This window comes from Notamacropus eugenii, chromosome 5, assembly GCF_028372415.1.
Source record: "Notamacropus eugenii isolate mMacEug1 chromosome 5, mMacEug1.pri_v2, whole genome shotgun sequence".
Lineage (NCBI taxonomy): Eukaryota > Metazoa > Chordata > Mammalia > Diprotodontia > Macropodidae > Notamacropus > Notamacropus eugenii.
The window spans coordinates 437,138,723-437,158,791 of record NC_092876.1 but is presented as its reverse complement, the minus strand read 5'-3'; the positions used below and the strand labels follow the sequence as shown (position 1 = coordinate 437,158,791).

The window sequence follows — 20,069 nt, the reverse complement described above, 5'->3', positions numbered from 1 at the left end:
AAAAGTGTGTTACGTGATATGAACTGTGTTAAAAATGGAAAGAAAAAAAAGAAGCATTCTTCAACTGATAAATTATCAAAGGATATAAACAAGTAATTTTCAGAAGAAGAAATCAAAGCCACTAATTATCATATATGAAAAAAATTGTTTTAAAGCATTAATAGAGAGATAGAAATTCAAACATTTCCAAAGTACCACCTTATACCCATGAGACTGGTTAACATGACAGAAAAGAAAACAAATGTTGGAGAGGGTATGGAAAAATTGAGATACTCATGCAGTGTTGGTGGAGTTGAACCATCCTGAAAAACATTTTGGAAATATACCTAAAGAGCTATCAAACTTTGACCCAGCAATACCACTACTAGTTATATATCCCAAAGAGATCAAAGAAAAGGGAAACGGGTCTGTTTGTACAAAATATTTATAGCTGCTCTTTTTGCAGTGGCAAAGAATTGGAAATTTAGGGGATGTCCATTGGGGAATAGCTGAACAAGTGCTATAATAAATGATGAGCAAGTAGATGGACTGACACAAAGCGAAGTGAGAAGAACCTGGAGAATATTGTACACATTAACAGCAACACTGTACAGATGATCCACCATGAAAGATGTAACTATCAAGGCAATGATCCAAAACAATTCCAAAGGACCCACAATGAAAACTTCTATGTTCCTCTAGAGACAGAACTGATGAACTGTGAGTGCAGTTTGAAATATGCTTTTTTTTAAACTCTATTTTCTTATGTGTATGTGTGTTTTCTTTTGCAGCATGGCTAATATGGAAATATATGTTGCATGATTCCACAAGTATAATCAATATCATATTGCTGCCTTTTCAGGGGGAAGGGCAGAAAGACGGGGAAATTTTGGGACACAAAATTTTTAAAAATGAAAGTTTAAAAAAATTTTACATATAATATTTAATGAAATAAATAAAATAATATTTTTTAAGAAAATAGAATTATTAGAAACCCTGAAAACCATAACCAAACAAGAAACCTGGATATCATATTTTAATATAGAAGAAATTCACCAGCACCTTTAGGACCAAATTCCCTCATATTTCATAATCATTTAGGTGACATGCCATCCCCACTCAGGCTATTATCTCCTCATCAGAGCCTTACTCTGCCTATGGAAACACCCCGGGCTCTGACAAATCAGCTTTGACTGAATTTTGTCTATTTCCAAACCTCCATAGCATTTCCACAACTGGCTATCAGGCTTCTATTTCCCTTTCTTTCCCTTCCTTCACCCTCAAGTCACATTACACTTTTTTTCTCCCCTTACCTCCCTCTACTCCCCACTTCAAAATGTAAGCCTCTTGAGGATAAGGACTTTCTGGCTTGTACTTCCATCTCCAAAAGCTTACAACAATTCATGACATGTATCAAGTGTTTAAGAAACATTTAATCAAGCTAGATAGCAATCCATCTATCAAAGCAGTTTGACACTTTTAAAGTTACTGAAACCTCAGTGAATACACTTACTAATTAATAACTAGAATGAACTTGAGTTTTTTCCAAGATTATTCACCAAGGGGGCAGCCAGGTGGTACAGTAGATATAGTTCTGGGCCTGGAGTTGGGAAGACTCATCTTCCTGAGTTCAAATCTGGCTGCAGACACTAGCTGTGTGACCCTGGGCAAGTCACTCAACCCTGTTTGCCTCAATTTCCTCATCTGTAAAATGAGCTGGAGAAGGAAATGGCAAACCCCTTCAGTGTTTCTTCCAAGAGAACCCCAAATGGGGTCACAAAGAGTTAGAGTAGATAAGAAGCAGTATTAGAGAGTAGATAAAAAAGGCTACCTCAAAGGAAGGCAGGAAATCCTGGATTTAGGTTCTGCCTTTATAATGATTGTGTAAATGGGCAATTCACTGAATTTCTCAGTGCTCCTAGGCAATTCTCTAAGGATTTAAGTGCCTGGGTTTCCATCTAGATGAAATTCTTCACTAGAAGCTCTCTACAAGGGTTGCAAGACCAATTCCCTCCCCCCCCCCAAAATTATTTTTAATTAATTGTGCTGCATAGTAATGGTGAAAGGCTAGGTCATCATGTAGATACTATACTGTGAGTGAAGGAAAAGAAGGGAGGAAGAAAGAGAGGGAGAGAGGGAGAGAGAGAAGGAGGAAAGAAGGAAGGGTGTTGGGATTGGAAGCTCAAATCCGTATGGACGGTCTCGGGCGGGTAAAAGTGGGACTTCTAAATCTTAGAGTCTTACGAGGCCCTCCATGAACAGCCGGGGTTCGAGAAGGTCAGACTGAGCTAGCTCGGCTAGCTCGGGTATTTCTGCCTCTCCCCGGGAGATACGTGATGGGTGGAGTCTCCCTGCCCTCGAGGTCGTCCCGGATTGGAGCACACCTAGTTACCTAACAGCACGGTATTGAGATGCAAACTGTGCGGCTGAAGGTTAAGTAGGATTGAGGAAGCCTGAAAGCTCTCTCTTAGCACGTGTGGAGCCAAAGAGGACAGTAGGGCTCCGCTTCTTTTCTTTCCTCTCTCCCCTCCCCCTCTCTCCCCGCTTGTACTTCTACTTCCAATCCCTTAAGCTTAGCCTCCTTAGGAAATCTCCCCCTCTTCCTCCTAAGGAAGACCCCCCTGCACTTGTAACCGAAACCCTGTAATAAAGCTCAACCCTTGTTCGACTCTGGAACGTCCTTTCTCTCATATGTGCATCCGGTTTGGCCAACCGAAGACCTGGGACAGGTAAGAAAGACTCGGGTAGCCCAATACAGGCCTCTAGGCCTGGCAGAAGGGTATCCCAGAAGTTAAAGTGGCACTAGGCTACAGCTATGATAGCATCTGCAGGGTTCATCCCAGTGCCCAGGGAAGGTAGGATGACAGAATGGTTGAACAGAGAGAAATCGCAGGGGACCTCTGTACTAGCATTGGGAGCAGGAATAAAGCCATCTAGCAACACTATTGTCCACTACCCAGTACTGGATCACAGTTCCAGGGCAGAGAGGAACACTGCAGTCTCAAGGGAGTGGGGACCTTATCTATATAAGGACTAGGGGGGCAGTGCACAGAGTTTTTCCCAATCACACACCATTGGAAACATGAAGAACTTACAGGTTCCAACTGAGTTATGAAAGCAGGAGAAGGTCATAGTAGACAGACACTCAAGCCAGACATTCTCCTAAATCCTGGAGGTGAGCAGAACCCTCCTCTAATAAAAAGTCCAAAGTCAAAAAGTAGGCTGGAAAATGAGCAAACAATAAAGAAAAAGAACCTGACCATAAAAATCTTCTATGGTGACAAGGAAGCTCAAGACACACGCTTAGAAGACACCAATGACTTACAAACACCTACAAGCAAAACATCAACAACAAAAAATGCAGATTGGGCATAAGTCCAACAAGAATTCCGAGGAGAGTTAAAGATTTTTTTAAAAGAACAAAAAAATACTTAAAAATCAAATAAAAGCAATAGAAAAATTTAGAAAATATATAAGAGCAATGAAAAGGAATTTTGAAAAGAGAACTAACAGCTTGCTAAAAAGAAGCACACAAACACACAAAAATCAGTGAAGAAAATAACTCCTTAAAAATCAGAATTGGTCAACTGGAAGCTTGTGACATTGAGATGTAAGTTATAAAAAAGCTAATGTATCACTCTCCTGGTCTTGGAAGTGAATTATAGGTTCCAATGTGGGGGAATCATGATAATAAACAAACTCTGGTTAACAAGCAAACTCTTGTCAGTGTTTTTCAGGATAAAGTCTGCTCTTATATCACTTATCCCTGAAGTGGATGATGCCAAATAAGAATTATAGAAGACTATATCTAGAAGGTACTTCCAGATCATCTAATACACACACACACACACACACACACACACACACCTCATTTGCAAAATGTAGAAACTGAGATTAAAGGAGTGTAAGCAAATTGCTTGAGGTCACACAAAAGATTACTAAAAAAATTAGGGCCAGAATGAAATTCTCCTAACCTCAGCTGAGGGTCTTTTCCTACATAAGCATAGGACTAAAATCAAATGCCATCGTTTCCTGGAAAGATTCACATTAAGAAGATTGGAGTTGAGGTGTTATGGAATCCAAAGTTCTCAGAAGTATGATAAGTGCCAATATTAGATTTCTGTCTCATCAGAGGCTACATGAGGAAGGAAACCCAAGTAATCTCACTTAGTCTCTATAAGTAGCCTAAAATGACCACCCCCCACAATGAAGCATTGGTATGTGAATGGAAATATTAATATGCATGCTTCTGAATATGATGAGGTATAAAAAATCAATTATTCAGTCTAAGGGGACAATCAATCAGCCAGTAAACATTTATTTAGCACTTACTACACACCAGACATTGGACTAAGTGCTAGGGATACAAAGAAAGACAGAACAGTCCTTGCCCTTAAGGAGCTAATGGGGCAGATAACATGCAAACAACTGTGTACAAACAAAATATAGACAAACAAATTGGAGATGATGCCAGAGAGAAGGTATTAAGGCAGATTGGGTAAAGTGTCTTACATGAGGTGAGATTTTAACTTAGACTTGAAGGAAGCTAGGAGGCAAAAATGAGGAGGAAGAACATTCCATACATGGGGGACAATCAGAGAAAATGCCCAGAGCACAAGGAAAAAGAGTATTTTGTTTGAGGAAGAGTAAGGATGAGAGATAACCCTAGATCATCCACACAAAAAGAAAATGTTGTAATTAGCACGTCCATCACTCCCATAAACTTAGATGGAAAAAAACACCAACAGTGGACCAAGACTGCATGCTGCCCAACAGATGGGAATCCTTGAGTGCCCTGTATGGATGAGGAGCTGTTCTCTGTGGTCAGCATGCTCAGATACACGAAGTCATGTGAAAACTAAAGTAGCCACATCATCTGCAATGACAGAGGACCTCTAAAGTAGAGTGCAAAGTAGAGTAGACCACAAATCTAGGGTCAGCGGCTTTTCATTTCCTGTGAAAAACAATGCCAGAATTTTATAGGTGTCATTGAATATTCACACTCATCCCAATTTTCTAGGATAACCAAACCTTATTGTACCATAACGAATGTGCATATCATAGATGGCAGACAGACAAGGGAAGAAAAATATAATCAAAGTGTCATTTCCAAATCCTCATTCCTTCTCACTTTCCATATCCAATAGGGTACCAGATCTTATCTATTCTATCTTTATAACATCTTTCACATACTCTCTTCTCTCCTTGGACACTACTACCACCCTAATGTAGGTCCTCACCATCTCACACGTGGACCATTGCAATAGCTTGCTTGTTGGTCTCCTTGCCTCAAATTGTTTCCCATTCCAGTCTACCTTCCTTTAGATTATCAAAGTTATGTTCTATAAAGAATTTCCTGATCACCCATCAAGTCACCCCTCCATTCAATAAACTCCATTGGCTCTTCATTACATCTAGGATGAAATAAAAAATACTTTGGTTTTTAAAACCTTTCATAACAAGGTCCCCTTCCTAATTTCCAGTCTTTTTACACCTTACATCCCTGCCACCCTCCACCACAACCACCATGCCATACCCTATGATCAGTGTCACTGGGTCTCTGCTGTTCTTTGCATAGGACATTTGTCATGTTAATTAGAGAGTTAAAGATCTTCTCCATCCATTGATGAGCCTGCCCATTAAGGGAAGCTTGATTAGGGGAGGCCCACACCTTTTGCTAATTTCTAATGCACTAGTTCTGAAGGGTTGTGATGCCCTCTGGCTCTGAAAAGTATGAAGTGAGGTTTTACTTTGGGGATTACTCATTGGAGGTGTTTGGCCAGATGAGACTCTGGGAAGCCACTAAGGAAACCCCTGCCCCCCCCCCCTCCCATTAAAACTCAGATGTTGATGCTTCTCTCTCTGGGATCTGTCTGTTGATCTGTGGTGTATGTATTGCTTACAATCAGACAGTTGGAAGCCCTGTCTATTGGTTGATTTTTGTTTCTCTGTATTTTATCTGAAGTTCAGGGTGCTGACTTTTTTCCCTGACCTAAGTGAATGACATATATGCTTGATTAAAGTAGATTGTTGACCCCTCAAAAGTTGCTTTCCTTTTAGAAATGCAGATCTAAGAATCTATACAGCAGACTCTCCTGTGTATGTTGGGGTCTTTGCTGTTACCACAGTACATCTCCAAAGCCATTGCTTTTCATTGGCTGTCTCCCATGCCTAGAATTCTCTCCCTCCTCATCTCTGCCCTCTGACCTCCTTGGTTTCCTTCAAGACCCAGATAAAATCCAACCATCTACAGAAAGCTTCTCCCAATCTCTGTTAAAACTAATGCCTTCACTCTGGAATTGTCTCCATTTTATCATATATATATACATATATATATCTTGTTCATGCAAAGTTATTTGCATGTCTTTCACCATTATTACACTGTAAGCTTCTTATGGGCAGGGACTGTGTTTTGCTTTTCTACACTTCCCTAAAGCTTAATACTGCGCTTAGGGCAAAGCAGATGCTAAATAAATGTTTCTTGTGATATCTAGTGTCCACCTCTTCCTGTAATTTTATAGAAAAATACACTCCCAGAATTTAAAGGGACCAGAAAGTCAACCATTTAATTGATTCAATCTAGTCCACTATTCAACTTAAGCTTGAACCCTCCTACAACAATTCTAAACAAGCTGATACACATTTGAGAACTTACTACTTCCCAAGATCACCTGTTCTATTTTTGGACAGTTCTAATTATGTTTTTTATTCATTCTTTTGAGCCCCAAATGTCTTTCATAAGAGTTAACCATAAAGTTTTAATCCTTAGTCTGTTTTACATTCAGGAGAGTAGAAATCTCCAGACAGAGATTCTGATTATGAGAGTGAGTTGAGAAATCATATTGTATAAATCACTACAGAATTTCTTGGGATGGGATCTGGTCCCAGGCTCTATTGGCTGATGCATACCTGAGTGTGACTTTCTGAAGCATTTCCTTTCTTATAACCAAAGAACAGCAGCTGGGGGGATTGGGGGGGATTGCTGACATACGGCAAGAAGTATTCCTAATCTAAGTATTAGGTCTATGGCCCCAGTACCCCAAGGCATGAAAGAAATCAGGAATTGATTCTATAAATGCCCTAAACAAATACCATATACTCAAATCAAATGAAAACATCCTTTTTGAGGATTACACTGTCCATCTGGCCAAGAGAAAGAAAACAATGTCTCACCAATGCTTAGTCACTGGCAACAAGTCTGATACAGTTCCTCTGAATAATGCCCATGTAAACCCCCATGACACCAATATGTACCACAGTTCCTTGTGGTGTAGATTTCTGTAAGAGAATCGAGGGGGTGGACTGGGTCAAATGGTACCCCTCCCTTACCATACCTCACTGGGTATTGAGGTCTCAGCCAAACTGCCCAAAAATTCTTAACATAAAACTTAACGAGGCATTTAGACCACACTTTGTTACATGACAATTCAGAATCACTATTATAGAAGCCAGAAATAAAATCAGTATTGACATGATATTCACTGAAAATGAGTGGACTGGGAAAGTGAAGGAAATCCTAATCTATAAAATGAGAAAGCTAGACTAGATGTCCCCCAGGTCCCTTCCAGCTCCTGAGTTATGATCCTATAATTCTAAGAGATGATCAAGCAATTGCCATATGGGCAGGAGAGGCTGCAGATGTGGAGGGCAGAAGAAATTCTGTGGACTGACCTCAGAATTTCTTTTCAAATAAAGTGGCCCATCTGAGTGAACATTTCTCTCTGCCTTCCAGTTCTATGTTTGGGGCCATCATTTTTTATGTGATTAAAACACAAACAATAATAAAGCCATCCAAGGATTCTATAACCCCAAACCTCTGGGTTAATCTGAGCCATCATGTCCAGAGTCATGTATCAGCTTCCCGGAGAGCACTGGCTAAAGAAGCATCCAGCAGAGCCTAAAGAAATGATGGGTGAGTGAATCATGGGGCTCTGGAATGAATCCCCTGAGGTCCAGAGCCCAGAGTGCTTTGTGAAACTAGAACAACCAGGTGCAAACAATTACTTCTTGGAAAACGGGTGCTTAGCTATCCCAACAGTGAGTGATGTTCCTTATACAAACCTCTCTTAAATCTCCATCTGAAAATTCTGCTGAAAAAGTTCTTAAGAGTCTCTAAGTCACCTGGAATAATGCTCTAGCCTGACTTGATATCCAAGTTATCTCACAAATTAATAATACTGTGGCTTCTTGTTTGCCCAAAAGAAGCTTTTATTCTGCACATTACAGGTCTCATCTGGCACTCTGTAGTGTTATTTTTATAAGATTTTTAGTTTTGGCAGTTCTGAATATATTGTACCTTGTGCAAAGATGTAGTTTTATTCCATGAAAATGCTCTAGTCATTCCATCAATAAATATTTGTTATTTACACCTATAATAGGCAAGATGGGGCAGCTAAGCGGCTCAGTGGACAGAGTGGCAGGCCTGGAGTCAGGAAAACTCATCTGCCTGAGTTCAAATCTGACCTCAGACACTTACTAGCTATGTCATCCTGGGCAAGTCATTTGATCATATTTTCCTCAGGTTCCTTATCTGTAAAACAAGCTGGAGAAGGAATAACAAGCCACTCCAGTATCTTTGCCAAGAAAACCCCAAAAGGGTCATGAAAAGTCAGACAAGGCTAAGCAGCAAAATACAGAGAGGGCATCTCTAGAATTACTGTCTCTGCTAGGATATTTAATTCAACAATCAACTTCTACATGGTGCATCCTAATGCTAAGTACTGAAGATAAAAAAAAAACAAAACTAAAAAGGGAATAATTCCTGCTCTCAAGTATCTTATGTTCAATTATATGCCAGATACTGTACTATAAATAAAGGACATATAAAGGTAGATTAGAGTAGTGATAAAACTATCTCCTATGAGGATAAAAAAGATAATAAATGAAAATCTTACTTATTATGTTAGAAATAGGCATTTGGACTCACTGATCTCTAACATCCTTCCTAGTTCTAAGTCTGTGATTCTCTATATGATCTGTCTGACAAAATGATACTTTACAGAATTTCAGAGACTATTAAAGCTGTAAGAGATCTTAGAAATTCATTTAGTCCAATACTGATTCTTAGGATTAAGGAAACTGAAGTCAAAAGAGAGACAGTGACTTGCCCAAAGTCACCCAACCACTTGGCAGCCCGGAATCAATATTCAAACTCACTTCTCCTGACTCCTGGTTCAGAGTTTTCCCCACTATGCCATCCTGCTCTCCTCCTTGACAAGAGATAGCGAATACAGAGCATGAAGTTATAACACAAATGCAATTCCCAAAATGAAGAAATCCAGTCAAAAAGGTCATCTGGCAAGCTGGCAGCTTAGTGTGCTGGAAAAAATGCCAGATTGTCCTGTCTCTGCTACTTCCTGACTGTGTGACCCTGGGTCAGTCATATAGCTTCTCTGGGCCTCCGTTTCCTCATCTGTATAAAGAAGGGTTTAGAATGACTGCTAACTCCGGTGATCTCATTTGCATAACTGGATAACCAATTACTCAAATACTGACAATCAAACCTGGGATTCTTAAGCATACAAGTTTAGCAATTAGCACACTCCCAAAATCAGTCGAAGTTTTGCTGCCAGATCCCTAAGACAGCAGCCCCCTCCCAGATGATCTTCTGTAACGATGACTGTGTTGAAACAATGCCAGTGAGATTCTGAAAAGTAAGCAGTATTAACATCAGGCTTTCGAGATGAAAATATTCCTAGTCAGATGGTAAAAAAAAAAAAAACCCAAAAAATAAAAAACAAAACGAGAGAGCAAAATGGTTAGGAAACTGCATACCTGCTCATGTAGCAAACCCATTGACTGGTTTTCTCAGGGCTAGATAACACAGGATGTAAAAAGAAGTTTAAGTGAAAGAGAGGAGCGAAAGTGGAGGTCACACAGTGGAAGCTGCGTGTTTGCTCTGTTAAAATAATTATTGCTTACAATTTAGAAAGAAAAGAACTTGCCACAGAGTTTGCCACTCTGGCTTTGGACAAATCACTTGACCTTTCTGGGTCTCAGTTTTCTCATCTGTAAAATGAGTAGATTGGATTGAATTCTTTCTAAAAGTTCCTTTCCCATTCTGTGATTCTATATTTCTAAGTCTATGGCAGAAAATAAATTTCTGGGGTGTGCCCCAATTTCATTTTGAGAGAACAGAAGCTGAGTGTGGGAAGAAGCAACATTTATATCTCCATGAGAGAGTCTCTGGAACCCAGTCTTGTGGGAAAAAAATGGCAATGGGTAAGAATGGGCAGGATGGGTATCAGTCATAACCTAGAACAAAGGGATCCACAGAAGAAACTCCCCAAGCTTTCAGATAGGGGAGAAAGTCTGTTTTGTTTTGTTTTGCTTATGTTTGTTCTTAAATTATTATCCTGAAAGTGAATCCTTAGCTTTCTGACAACCAGAATTTGGTTGGAAAGATACTTGTTGATTCTAGCAGGGGTGGGGAACTTGAGGCCTTGAGGCCACATGTGGTTCTCTAGGTCCTCAAGTGCGGTGGCCCCAAGGCCTCAGGTTCCCTACCCCTGTTCTAGGGAATAAATATTGCACTCTGCCATAAATATTAAAGTTACTTGCCTAATATCTTTCTCTCTTTCCACAACCAGTTTCTGTTGTCTTGTTCAGTTCAGTTCAATGCATTTTTAAGTGCCTGTCATTCACAGGGCACTGTGCTCCTTTGAAAGGGAACTTGGCACAAGCATCTCTGTGTTTAGCTAGAGAAACATTCAGCCTCATTGGAAGGGAATGAAGCAGAATAAGTGGCCAATAAAATGATAAATGCCAACTCCAGCTCATGACTGCAGTCAGTTTCTCATCTTACAGCCCCCAGCGGACTAGCTATTGCTTAAAAGAGTATGTTCATGGCCCGAAAATCAGCTTTGGGAGCCAGGAAGCCACAGCTCCTACATTGCCCTGGATTCACATGGCACGCTTTTCTCTCTGCTGTGGTCACCAGTATCTGGTCCCTCCAACAAGGGGACTGGGACCATCAGAATGGGAGATACCCACTGCTTCAGTGTCAATCGTTGCCAGTGACATACTGCATCCAAATTGTCATTGGGAAAGAACATGTGACATGAAAGCCCCTTCCACCAGAAGGCCCTTTGCTTAGTGCTGGGGTCTGGGTCTGTGCAGTGGTAGCAGGGTTTAAACACAGACAGAAATTTCTAGCCTGTTGCAGGTAAGACTTTAATTGTATCTATTCAATCAGGTGCTCCCTCTCTAATGGCTACATCCAAATGTGTCATTTTGTACAGCTGCTTTGTTATGATTTTGTTTTGTTAAAATAATAATCACTGCCCTCTTCTGTTTTCCTGAATTGCTAAACAGAGCAAAATCTGCATATTTTCTTCATTCTGGCAAGACTTTAGGAAGTCTCTCATGGACTGTAACAGCCTTGGACCTAGTCTGCATGGACTGGGGATCTGGACTTACCACTGGACAGGAGGTTGCTCGTATTTTATTTTAAAACAGGAAGGAAAGGAAACAGGAATTTATTAAGAGCCTATTCTGTTCCAGGCACTGTGTTAAACATGTTAGAAATATCTCATTCGATTCTCGTAACAACCCTGGGAGATTACAGTTTTTTGATTCTAGGGAATAATTATTGCATAATATCCTGCCATAAATATATAAAATTACTCACCTAAAATCCTTCTTTTCACAACCCCTTCTGTTGTCTTCTTCATTTTACAACTGAGGAAACTGAGACAGCAGAGGTTAAATGACTTGTACAGGGTTACACAGCTAGTAAGTACCCAAGGTTACATTTGAACTTAGGTCTTCCTTACTCTAGGCTCAGTGCTCCATTATACTACCAAGCTACCTCTAAAAACACTCTTAAAGCCAAAGGAGCTTTCCTCACCCTCGCGTGGGGGCAATGTCACCAAGGATTTTTCAGAGCCATAACTAGGAAAAGTTGACCAGGGATTTGTCCTTAGCCCAAAATCAAAGGGCAACACACTCATGGCCACATTCTAGGTGCTTCTCTCTCCCTGGCTGTCCCTTCCTGACTCCCCTTACCCCAGGCATAAAAAGCCCTACATTGAAGTTTCCAAATGTCTGATGAGGACTCGAGATAGTGGAAAAGGGACTGGGTTGGAATGCAAGTGTTCCAGCTTCTAACCCATGCTGTGACACCAGCTCACTGTGAGACCTGGGGTAAGCGACCTAAACTCTCTCTCTGCCTCAGTTTCCTCATCTCTAAAATGAGGATGGGACTAGGTGATTTCTATTACAGCTCTAATATTCTATAGTTTTAACGACTTTTATTATATTCTAAATATATCTTTCTCTTTTCTTTACAGAAATGGGGACCTATGCGTGTAGAAAATTACATATACTGTCAAACTTAGTTGATGCATTGGTTAATTTTGCTAAACTGCTTGTTTCTCTATTTTTAAAAAATTCATTATTATAAGGGATTGTTCTGTGAGCAGGGAAGGGGAATGAATACATTTTTAAACATAAGTAATATAAAAACAAAAATCTAACTTTTGAAAAATATAAAACTTATATATATATTTTATATCTCTTTAAAGGCTTCAAAAATGGAGGAGAAAAACAAGGAAAACTATACAAGACATTTAAAGAAGCAGAAATCTAAATAGAGAATTCACAAAGATGGGGAGGAGAGTTATCAGAATTGATTAAATGACATGGGTACTGTACAGTACTAAAGTCACCAAATTGTATTCTCATATCTCTGTCTCTCTCTCTTTCTCCAGACATAACGTATACGTATTGGCAATGCATAAGGATGTAACTGATTGTATAAGGTCTTGTAGAAAGTTGGGGATGGAGGAAAGATGGTGTCATGGGCACTGATAGAGGGTTTAGCCTTGTTAAAAAGTGGGCGTTATACCTCTTCCTCTATGATTAGAAGGAAGAACTAGAAAATGCATGATAACATTGAGAAAGGTTGAGCAGAAGCAGAGCTCTTTGTGTATAGACATACACATGTATATAAATACACAGACATATTTGTATTTATAGACATATACACTGAACAAATATCATGCATAATCATACCCATACATATATACATACATGTGGTTCTATATGTATATATATATAGTATCTATGTACACATACCACCCAAATTCTCCACTTTTTAAATTTCTACTTCTAGAGCTAGCCACTATTTTATATCACCTTCCTTCTCCTCTCTTAATGGACACATTTACCAAGAATGATCACCAAACTATATGCAATATTATTATTAAGTGACTTTTACAAACATATCCTGACATCTAATATTCAGAACTAAAAGGCTGCTTATATGGTTTGATATAAGACCCAAACAAAACATTTCCAGGTTCTTCAGGCTGGCTGAAAATCTTCCCCCACTTTTCCCCCTTGGAGTTGCTTGCTTCAGGTATAAGCAAAGATAGATCTCCAAAAGCTTATATTAAAATACATATAGTCTCATCACTGAACCTTTGACTTCTCTGAAATGAGGGATAACATTCAGCTCTAATTCTTCTCTCCAAAACTTCTCATCAATGTCACCCATTTCCTACTTCTTCCTTCTGGTTACAGAGGAAAAGATATCCTCCCTACTCCTTAACAAGGCTCCATCAGTGCCTTAAGCCCTTGATACCATTTTTTCTTCATTCCCACAACACCCCATAACCTTCTACAAGACCCCATACAATCAGTCATTCCCTATCTCCCATGCTTTGTGAGGGAATTCATCTTTCACCCATCATGACTGCCAATCTTTCCTTCTTCCCTGGGACCTTCCTATCTACCTACAAAAAAGCTTAGGTCTCCAGAATCCTAAAAAAGTCTTCCCTCAGCTACTCTGAACCATCTCTTTGTACCTAATGCCATTTGTTCCCCAGCCTCATTTCCCTCATTTTCATTTCAGCCCCTTGCACTATGGCTTCTGCCCCTGCCATTCCCATGAAATTGTCTCTCCATTACTAATGACCTTTTCACTGTCAAATCACTTACCTCCATCTTCTTGACTATCAAACATAACTGAATATTCTTTTCCCAAACTGGCTTCAGAAATCACATTCACCAGATTTCTTAACCACTCTTTCAATGATTTCATTGCTTCCTCCTCATTTCTTTTTCTTTTCCCTTTATATGGTTCCCCCCAACCTCAAGTGTCTGTTCTCGGTTCTCTTCTGTGGCTACTCTCTCTCTCTCTTTCTCTGTCTCTGTGTTTCTCTCTCTGTTTATGTATGTCTCTGTCTGTGTCTATCTCTGTCTCTGTCTCCCTTTCTCTGTCTCTGTTTGTCTGTCTGTCTGTCTCTCTCTCTCACTCTCTTTCTCTCATTCTCTCATTTCTATTCCCAGGGCTTCAACTCATTTGTCATCACCTTGAATACAACAGAAGACCATGAGAGCCAGACAGATGACTTTTGGTAGGGGATGAAGAAAGAAGGGTGTGTGGTAATCATTGGCTAGGCAGCTAGGAGACATGAAACATCTTTGGCCAGGATGGAGACTGGTCCAACATACATGACTTGCATGTCTCCTAAGGGCATCACCTATGGATTGCCACTGCTCAGTGAGGTATAGTAGGATAAAGATGACTCTACCAGCTATTTCCTTGTGAGAATGTTCATGGTATTAGAGAAAAATGCTGGATTTAGAATCTCAGACGCACTACTTACTGTCTGTGTGACTTTGAGAAGTAGTTTTACTTCCTTGGAACTCAGTTTCTTCATCTGCAAACTGAAGGGTTTAGATCAGATGAAGGTCTCTTTCAGTTCTAAAGCTATGTTTAACCACCAGGTGATACTGATTGCCACTGTCAGGATCAGAAGGTTTGTTTAACCCATGTCTACTCTTGAGGTTTTTCCATGTCCTTGGGGAAAAAAGTGCTGAGCACATTCTCTTCTATAACTTATAGACAATGACCTTCCATCCCTCAGTTCCACCTCTCTCTATAGCAGGCCTGAACAGCCTGCAAACACTTATAGCTCACAGGCCTGGGAAAGGATTTCTAAAGGGCCCTGAAAAATGTAGAGGGTGTTTTCCTCTATATTTTTCACTGCTGCCTGAAAACCTTTGGTAGGACACAGGTTGTGCAGCGCTGCTCTACAGGATGACATCCAATCATATGAACTCAGCTTTGAGCTCCCGCTCATTTGCAAAACACTGCCACCTTTCTTGATTTGCTTCATTTCAGTGAGGGCTAGTTATGTATCTTTGGTAGAATGAACTCTGTTCTCCACAAATAGTTGGATATGGTACAGTGTTTACTCTTGGCAAAAAATGATCAATAAATAAATACCAATAAATATAAAAAGGAAACAATGTGGAATAATAAAACACCCAGAAGAGAATTGATGACGTCAGGATCGAGGTGGACTTGTTGACCCGTCGGGATGCTTTTTGTTATCATCAACAAAGCTAGGTAAAATGGGCAGCACCCTTGAGTAACAAGCGAACCTCTTTCCACAAATAGAACTCAGCCTGGAACATGGAACTCAGGCCCAGATAGCTTGTCTAAAAGCAAAGAGTTTCAAACTTTTCTTGTCTCACGGAACCAGGAAAATGGACCCAGTGTTTGGTCACAGTTTTTGTCGTTGTTTAGTTAATTTTGCTTTGTTTTTCAGTCATGAGTCTTCATGATGCCTTTTGGAGTTTTCTGGGCAAAGATACTGGAGTGATTTATCCTTTCTTTCTCTCATTTTATAGATGAGGAAATGGAAATCAACAGAGCTAAATGACTTGCCCAGAGACGCACAGCCAGTTAAGTGTCTGAAGTGGGATTTGAACTCAGGAAGATGTCTTCCTTCCCTCAGCCCTGGGACTATATCCATGGTACCACCCCGCTGCCTGCTGCAATTGTCACCGTTATCTAGCCATCCTCATTTGCTCCTGTCATCCCCAATCAAATCCATATATCAGGATAGGGGACAGGCAAAAAGGAGGGATGTGATTTTATGAAACCTTGCTATTATACCAATACCAAGTTCTGTAATCATTTTCAGTCATGTCAGACTCTTTGTGACCCTTTTGGGGTTTTCTTGACAAAGGTACTGGGGTGGTTTGCCTTGTCCTCCTTCATTTCATTTTACAGATGAGAAAACTCAGGTAAACAGAGTTAAGAGACTTGCCCAGGGTCACACAGCTCATAAGTGTCTGAGGCTGGATTGGAACCCAGGTCTTCCTGACTCCAGGCTCAGTGCTCTATCCTCTGTGCCATCTAGCTGTCCCTATACCAAATCAGCCTATAAAACTCTCCCCCTTTTACATTGTTAGCTCCTTGAATGAAAGGAATGTCTTTTATCTTTCTTTCTGTCCTCAATGGTTGGCATGGTGCCTGACACATGGTAGGACTTAATAAATACTTAAGGACCTGACTGATTGGATACCCTTACTCATACTCAGACCTCAGGGTGAATGCAGCCCTTTCATGATTTATTTTCTCTCCTTCAAGACTTTCTTGATCAACTGATTTCATAGGAATTAAAGCTTAAAGAGCATCTACCACAACTCACTCTTTTTATAGATGAGGCCCAAAATGGGCCCAAAATTGCTGAAATGATTTACCAAGAAACAGAGATATTAAGAGTATGGCCTAGATAGGTGAACAGGGGAATTCTGACTACAAACCCAATGCTCTTTCCACTAGAGCACTTCAAATACAGAAAACCAGCTTGAAAATATTAAGGTTCAGGTTGCTCATTTAAACAAGGAATTGAAGATGAAGTTGCAGCGCTGTGCCCTTTTTTGAATATAGCTTTAAGCAAAAGCTTACTTCTCTTTGCATCACTGTGATTGTTTCTAAGTCACATAGAATTAATTACACTTTCCACAGATACTGGATGGACACCTAAGTGTTCCTGAAGGGATTACTTACTCTCCAGTGGCACCAAATAAAAACACTCTCATGGGTTTCTATACCATTCTGGCACGGAAATCCCATCTGGGCTATCCTGGATCCCCAAGGCTGTTTGCAAACGGAGCACAGATCAGCCAGCCAGCTGGAAACAGGAGTCTGGTCAGCTCCAAACAGGGTATTCCACAACTTCAAGCCGGAACCAATAAATACCAGGGACGCAACTGACAAATCGGGCAGAGTCCTCCTCACCTCACTCCACACCAGATACGTGTGTGGATTTAAATACACTCTGCGCCTCCCCCCACTTTTAATTAAAGTGGAACCCCTTAAGACATCTGCCTTAGCCTTCCTCAGAAAAGACCCAAAATGCCTGCGTGGGGAGGGCTATAGCCAGTAGGAGGGGGTCTCTCTCTCTTTCCATCTTCATTCCTGTCCAGAATCCCAGCTCTTGCCCTTCTGCCTGGTTTGGGCACCGTGGGTCCGTGCCCAGCAGGGGGAAAGTAGACAGAGGCGGGTGTCTGGGTGAGGGGCCAGGCGAAGCACTTCTAAAGAGACCCGTCCCCCTCTTCCCCTGCCCAGGATCGTCTCCCCGAGTCGGCCCCCGGAAGTGTTGCGGACCCTGGGGAACCAAATCGCTGCAGACCGAGAGGAGCAGTCAGAAGTTTCCTCTTGGCCTCCCACGTCAAGAGTTTGAATGAAAAGCTGGCTGCCCTAAGCCTGAGGGTGCCCAGGAGCACAGCCCGGGGAGGCCACGGGCAGAACGGAGAACCTTCCCCGGGAGGCCAAGGGGCTGAGAGCCGCGAGATGCCAGCAGGGCTCGGCCAAGGCTGAGGGCCGGGCTGCCCGGCGCCCCGCTGCCCGGCGCCCCCTGCCCGGCGCCCCGCTGCCCGGCGCCCGCTGCCCGGCGCCCCCTGCCCGGCGCCCCGCTGCCCGGCGCCCCCTGCCCGGCGCCCCCTGCCCCGCGCCCCGCTGCCCGCCTCGGGGGCGGCGGACTTTGCTCTCCCTCCCGTGCGCCTCCTCTAGCACAGCGTCCGCACCCGCAGCTCCTTGTACCCCTGCGGAGTCCGGAGCCCGGGGCTGCTCCCCGGCTGCCCCGCCTCCCTGCTCCTACCTGGGAAGCCGAGGCAGAGCCAGGCGTGGAGGGGCAGCAGCAGCAGCGCCAGGCGGACCGAGGAGCTGCCCATGGTGCACGGCCCGCTCTCCTTCCCTCCTGACGCTGTGGGTTCCACCAGGGGGGCTGGAGGAGCAAGGAGAAGAGGAAGGGAAGGGGGGGGGGAGCGGCAGACGTGGGTCTGAGCTGGAAAACTCCTCCTCCCCACTCCCTTTCACCTCCCTCTCTCCCTCCTCCCACTCCTCCAAAGGCAGAGAAGTTCAAGGTTCCTGCATCCCCCTCTGCTGCCTCCTCCTCCTTAGCAGCAGCCCTTCCTGACGCCGCTGCTGTCCCAGCCAAGCCGGTCTTCCCCCTCCCCTCCCCCCCAAAGCACCCCCTAAATGCTGGCTGGGGGAATCCTCTCAGCAGCTGTATCCACCTAGGTGCCCCCCAAAGGGTAGGGCTTTGGAGCTATTTTTTTCACAGCTATTGAATCAAACGTTAAAGTTCTGGGTGGGTCTAAAAAGTTCACAGAGCTCTGTCCACCTAGTGATCTTAAACATTCTACCTTGTCTCGAAGTTACTTGTTTATACGTTTTATCTCCCTATACTATAAGCTTCATGAGCGCCTAGCTGGCCTTCCCACTACCAGACGTGCTGGTAAATGGTTGACAATGGGCTCCCTGGGAGGAAAGCTGTATGCACTACACATTTAAAAATTCAGTCTGCATCATTAACATTTCCTACGTCTAAACAATCACCAAAACAAACCAAGCCTGCTTTGTAGAGCTGATTGATTTCCAAGGTAAAAATGCTTATATTAAATTTTAACAAGCTTCTGAACGGACTTTAGCAGCTCCCCTTGCTATCAGTTAGTCAAAGTATTCAGTCCTAGGCTTTTCTTAAGCCCTTACTCTTACTCAGTCAGATACTTTAAGATACAACGACAAACAGCCGCCACCGCCACCACCTAAACATCACCCCTCCCCCAAAATTCCTGCTCTCAAGGAGCTTACAATCAGTTGGGATAGTCTTTTTAAGTCTTTCTATGTGGATAAAGAATATATAAAGAACAAATGATAATATAAGGTTTGAAGTCATTGTGGCACAGATAAATGATTTACCCAAACTCACAGGGGCAGGATGTGGCAAAACTTTGATTGACTTTTTTCATCTGTAAAAGGGGAAAATAATATTTGCTCTACTACCTCTCAGGCATGTTGTGAAGCAAATATTCTTGTAAACCTCAAATGACCCTTTTTATTGCTTCACTAAGCCTCATTGTACGTGGAAGTGAACTTCGAAGGCTGGTTTGTGTGGAAACTGGCGCAGGAGGGCCCCTGCACAAAGGCCCCTTGCCTGGGCTCAAATAGAGCTTGATTCATGTCAGTAAGCAAGGCTGACCCCCAAAAGGGAGTAAGGCTTTTCTCTGGCTTATTGTGTCTCCATTCCAGATTAACATTCAAGGGTATGGTAAATCTAGGGTTACCTCAAAATGTGATAATAAGACCCCTTCTAGAAAAGGCACTCAAAGTAGAATCTGAGTGTCAGGTATACCTATTTCCTCCACCACAAAAACAAATGTTTAAAATGCAATTGACTCTTAAATGTGTTTTAGCAAACACAAAACCAAAAAATTCTCTAATAACCCATTACACTCCCAGTGAAGGTAAAGGCAATTTTGTGGGACATTGAATAGATGTGGGACACATTCACCTCGGGTCTCTACTGTCCAAGCAACTCACAAGGTCCTTATCTCTGGACCTTCTTTAGTCCTTCATCTTCTTCTTCAAGAAGCTCTGTCCTATTAAGGATATCTCCTTCCTCACCATTTCTAGTTACTCCTTCAAACTTATACACTCATGGGAATATTTTGTACTAACCTTTTTGGTGGATTTTTTTTGCTTGTATTTTTTTTTAAGTGAATCGTTACTCTTTTACTCTGAAAGGTCTTTTAGAAATGGGGATACATATGGTGAAGAAGAAAGAAAGAAAGAGAGAGAAAGAAAGAAAGGAAAAAAGAGAGAAAGAAAGGAAAAAAGAAAGAGAGAGAGGGGAAGGAAGGAAGGAAGGAAGGAAGGAAGGAAGGAAGGAAGGAAGGAAGGAAGGAAGGAAGGAAAGAAGGAAGGAAGGAAGGAAAAAAAAATGGACTTAAAAATCAAAAGACCTAAGTTCAAGTTTTGAGTATTACATCTACCTGACCATGGG

At 41.9% G+C, this 20,069-nt stretch overlaps 1 protein-coding gene across 2 annotated transcripts in view; it reads right to left on the bottom strand.

Moving 5' to 3' along the window:
- SRPX (sushi repeat containing protein X-linked) overlaps window positions 1-18,204 on the bottom strand; it is a 103,664-nt gene extending 85,460 nt beyond the window's left edge. Inside the window, exon 1 of one of the 2 annotated variants that reach the window (XM_072615170.1) lies at window positions 17,883-18,204. In XM_072615170.1, coding sequence (XP_072471271.1) covers window positions 17,883-17,955 — 73 coding nt within the window. In that variant the 5' untranslated portion in view covers window positions 17,956-18,204. The remainder of the gene's footprint in view (window positions 1-17,882) is intronic. The other variant, XM_072615171.1, reaches the window with a different exon arrangement.
- Window positions 18,205-20,069: the final 1,865 nt, after the last annotated feature.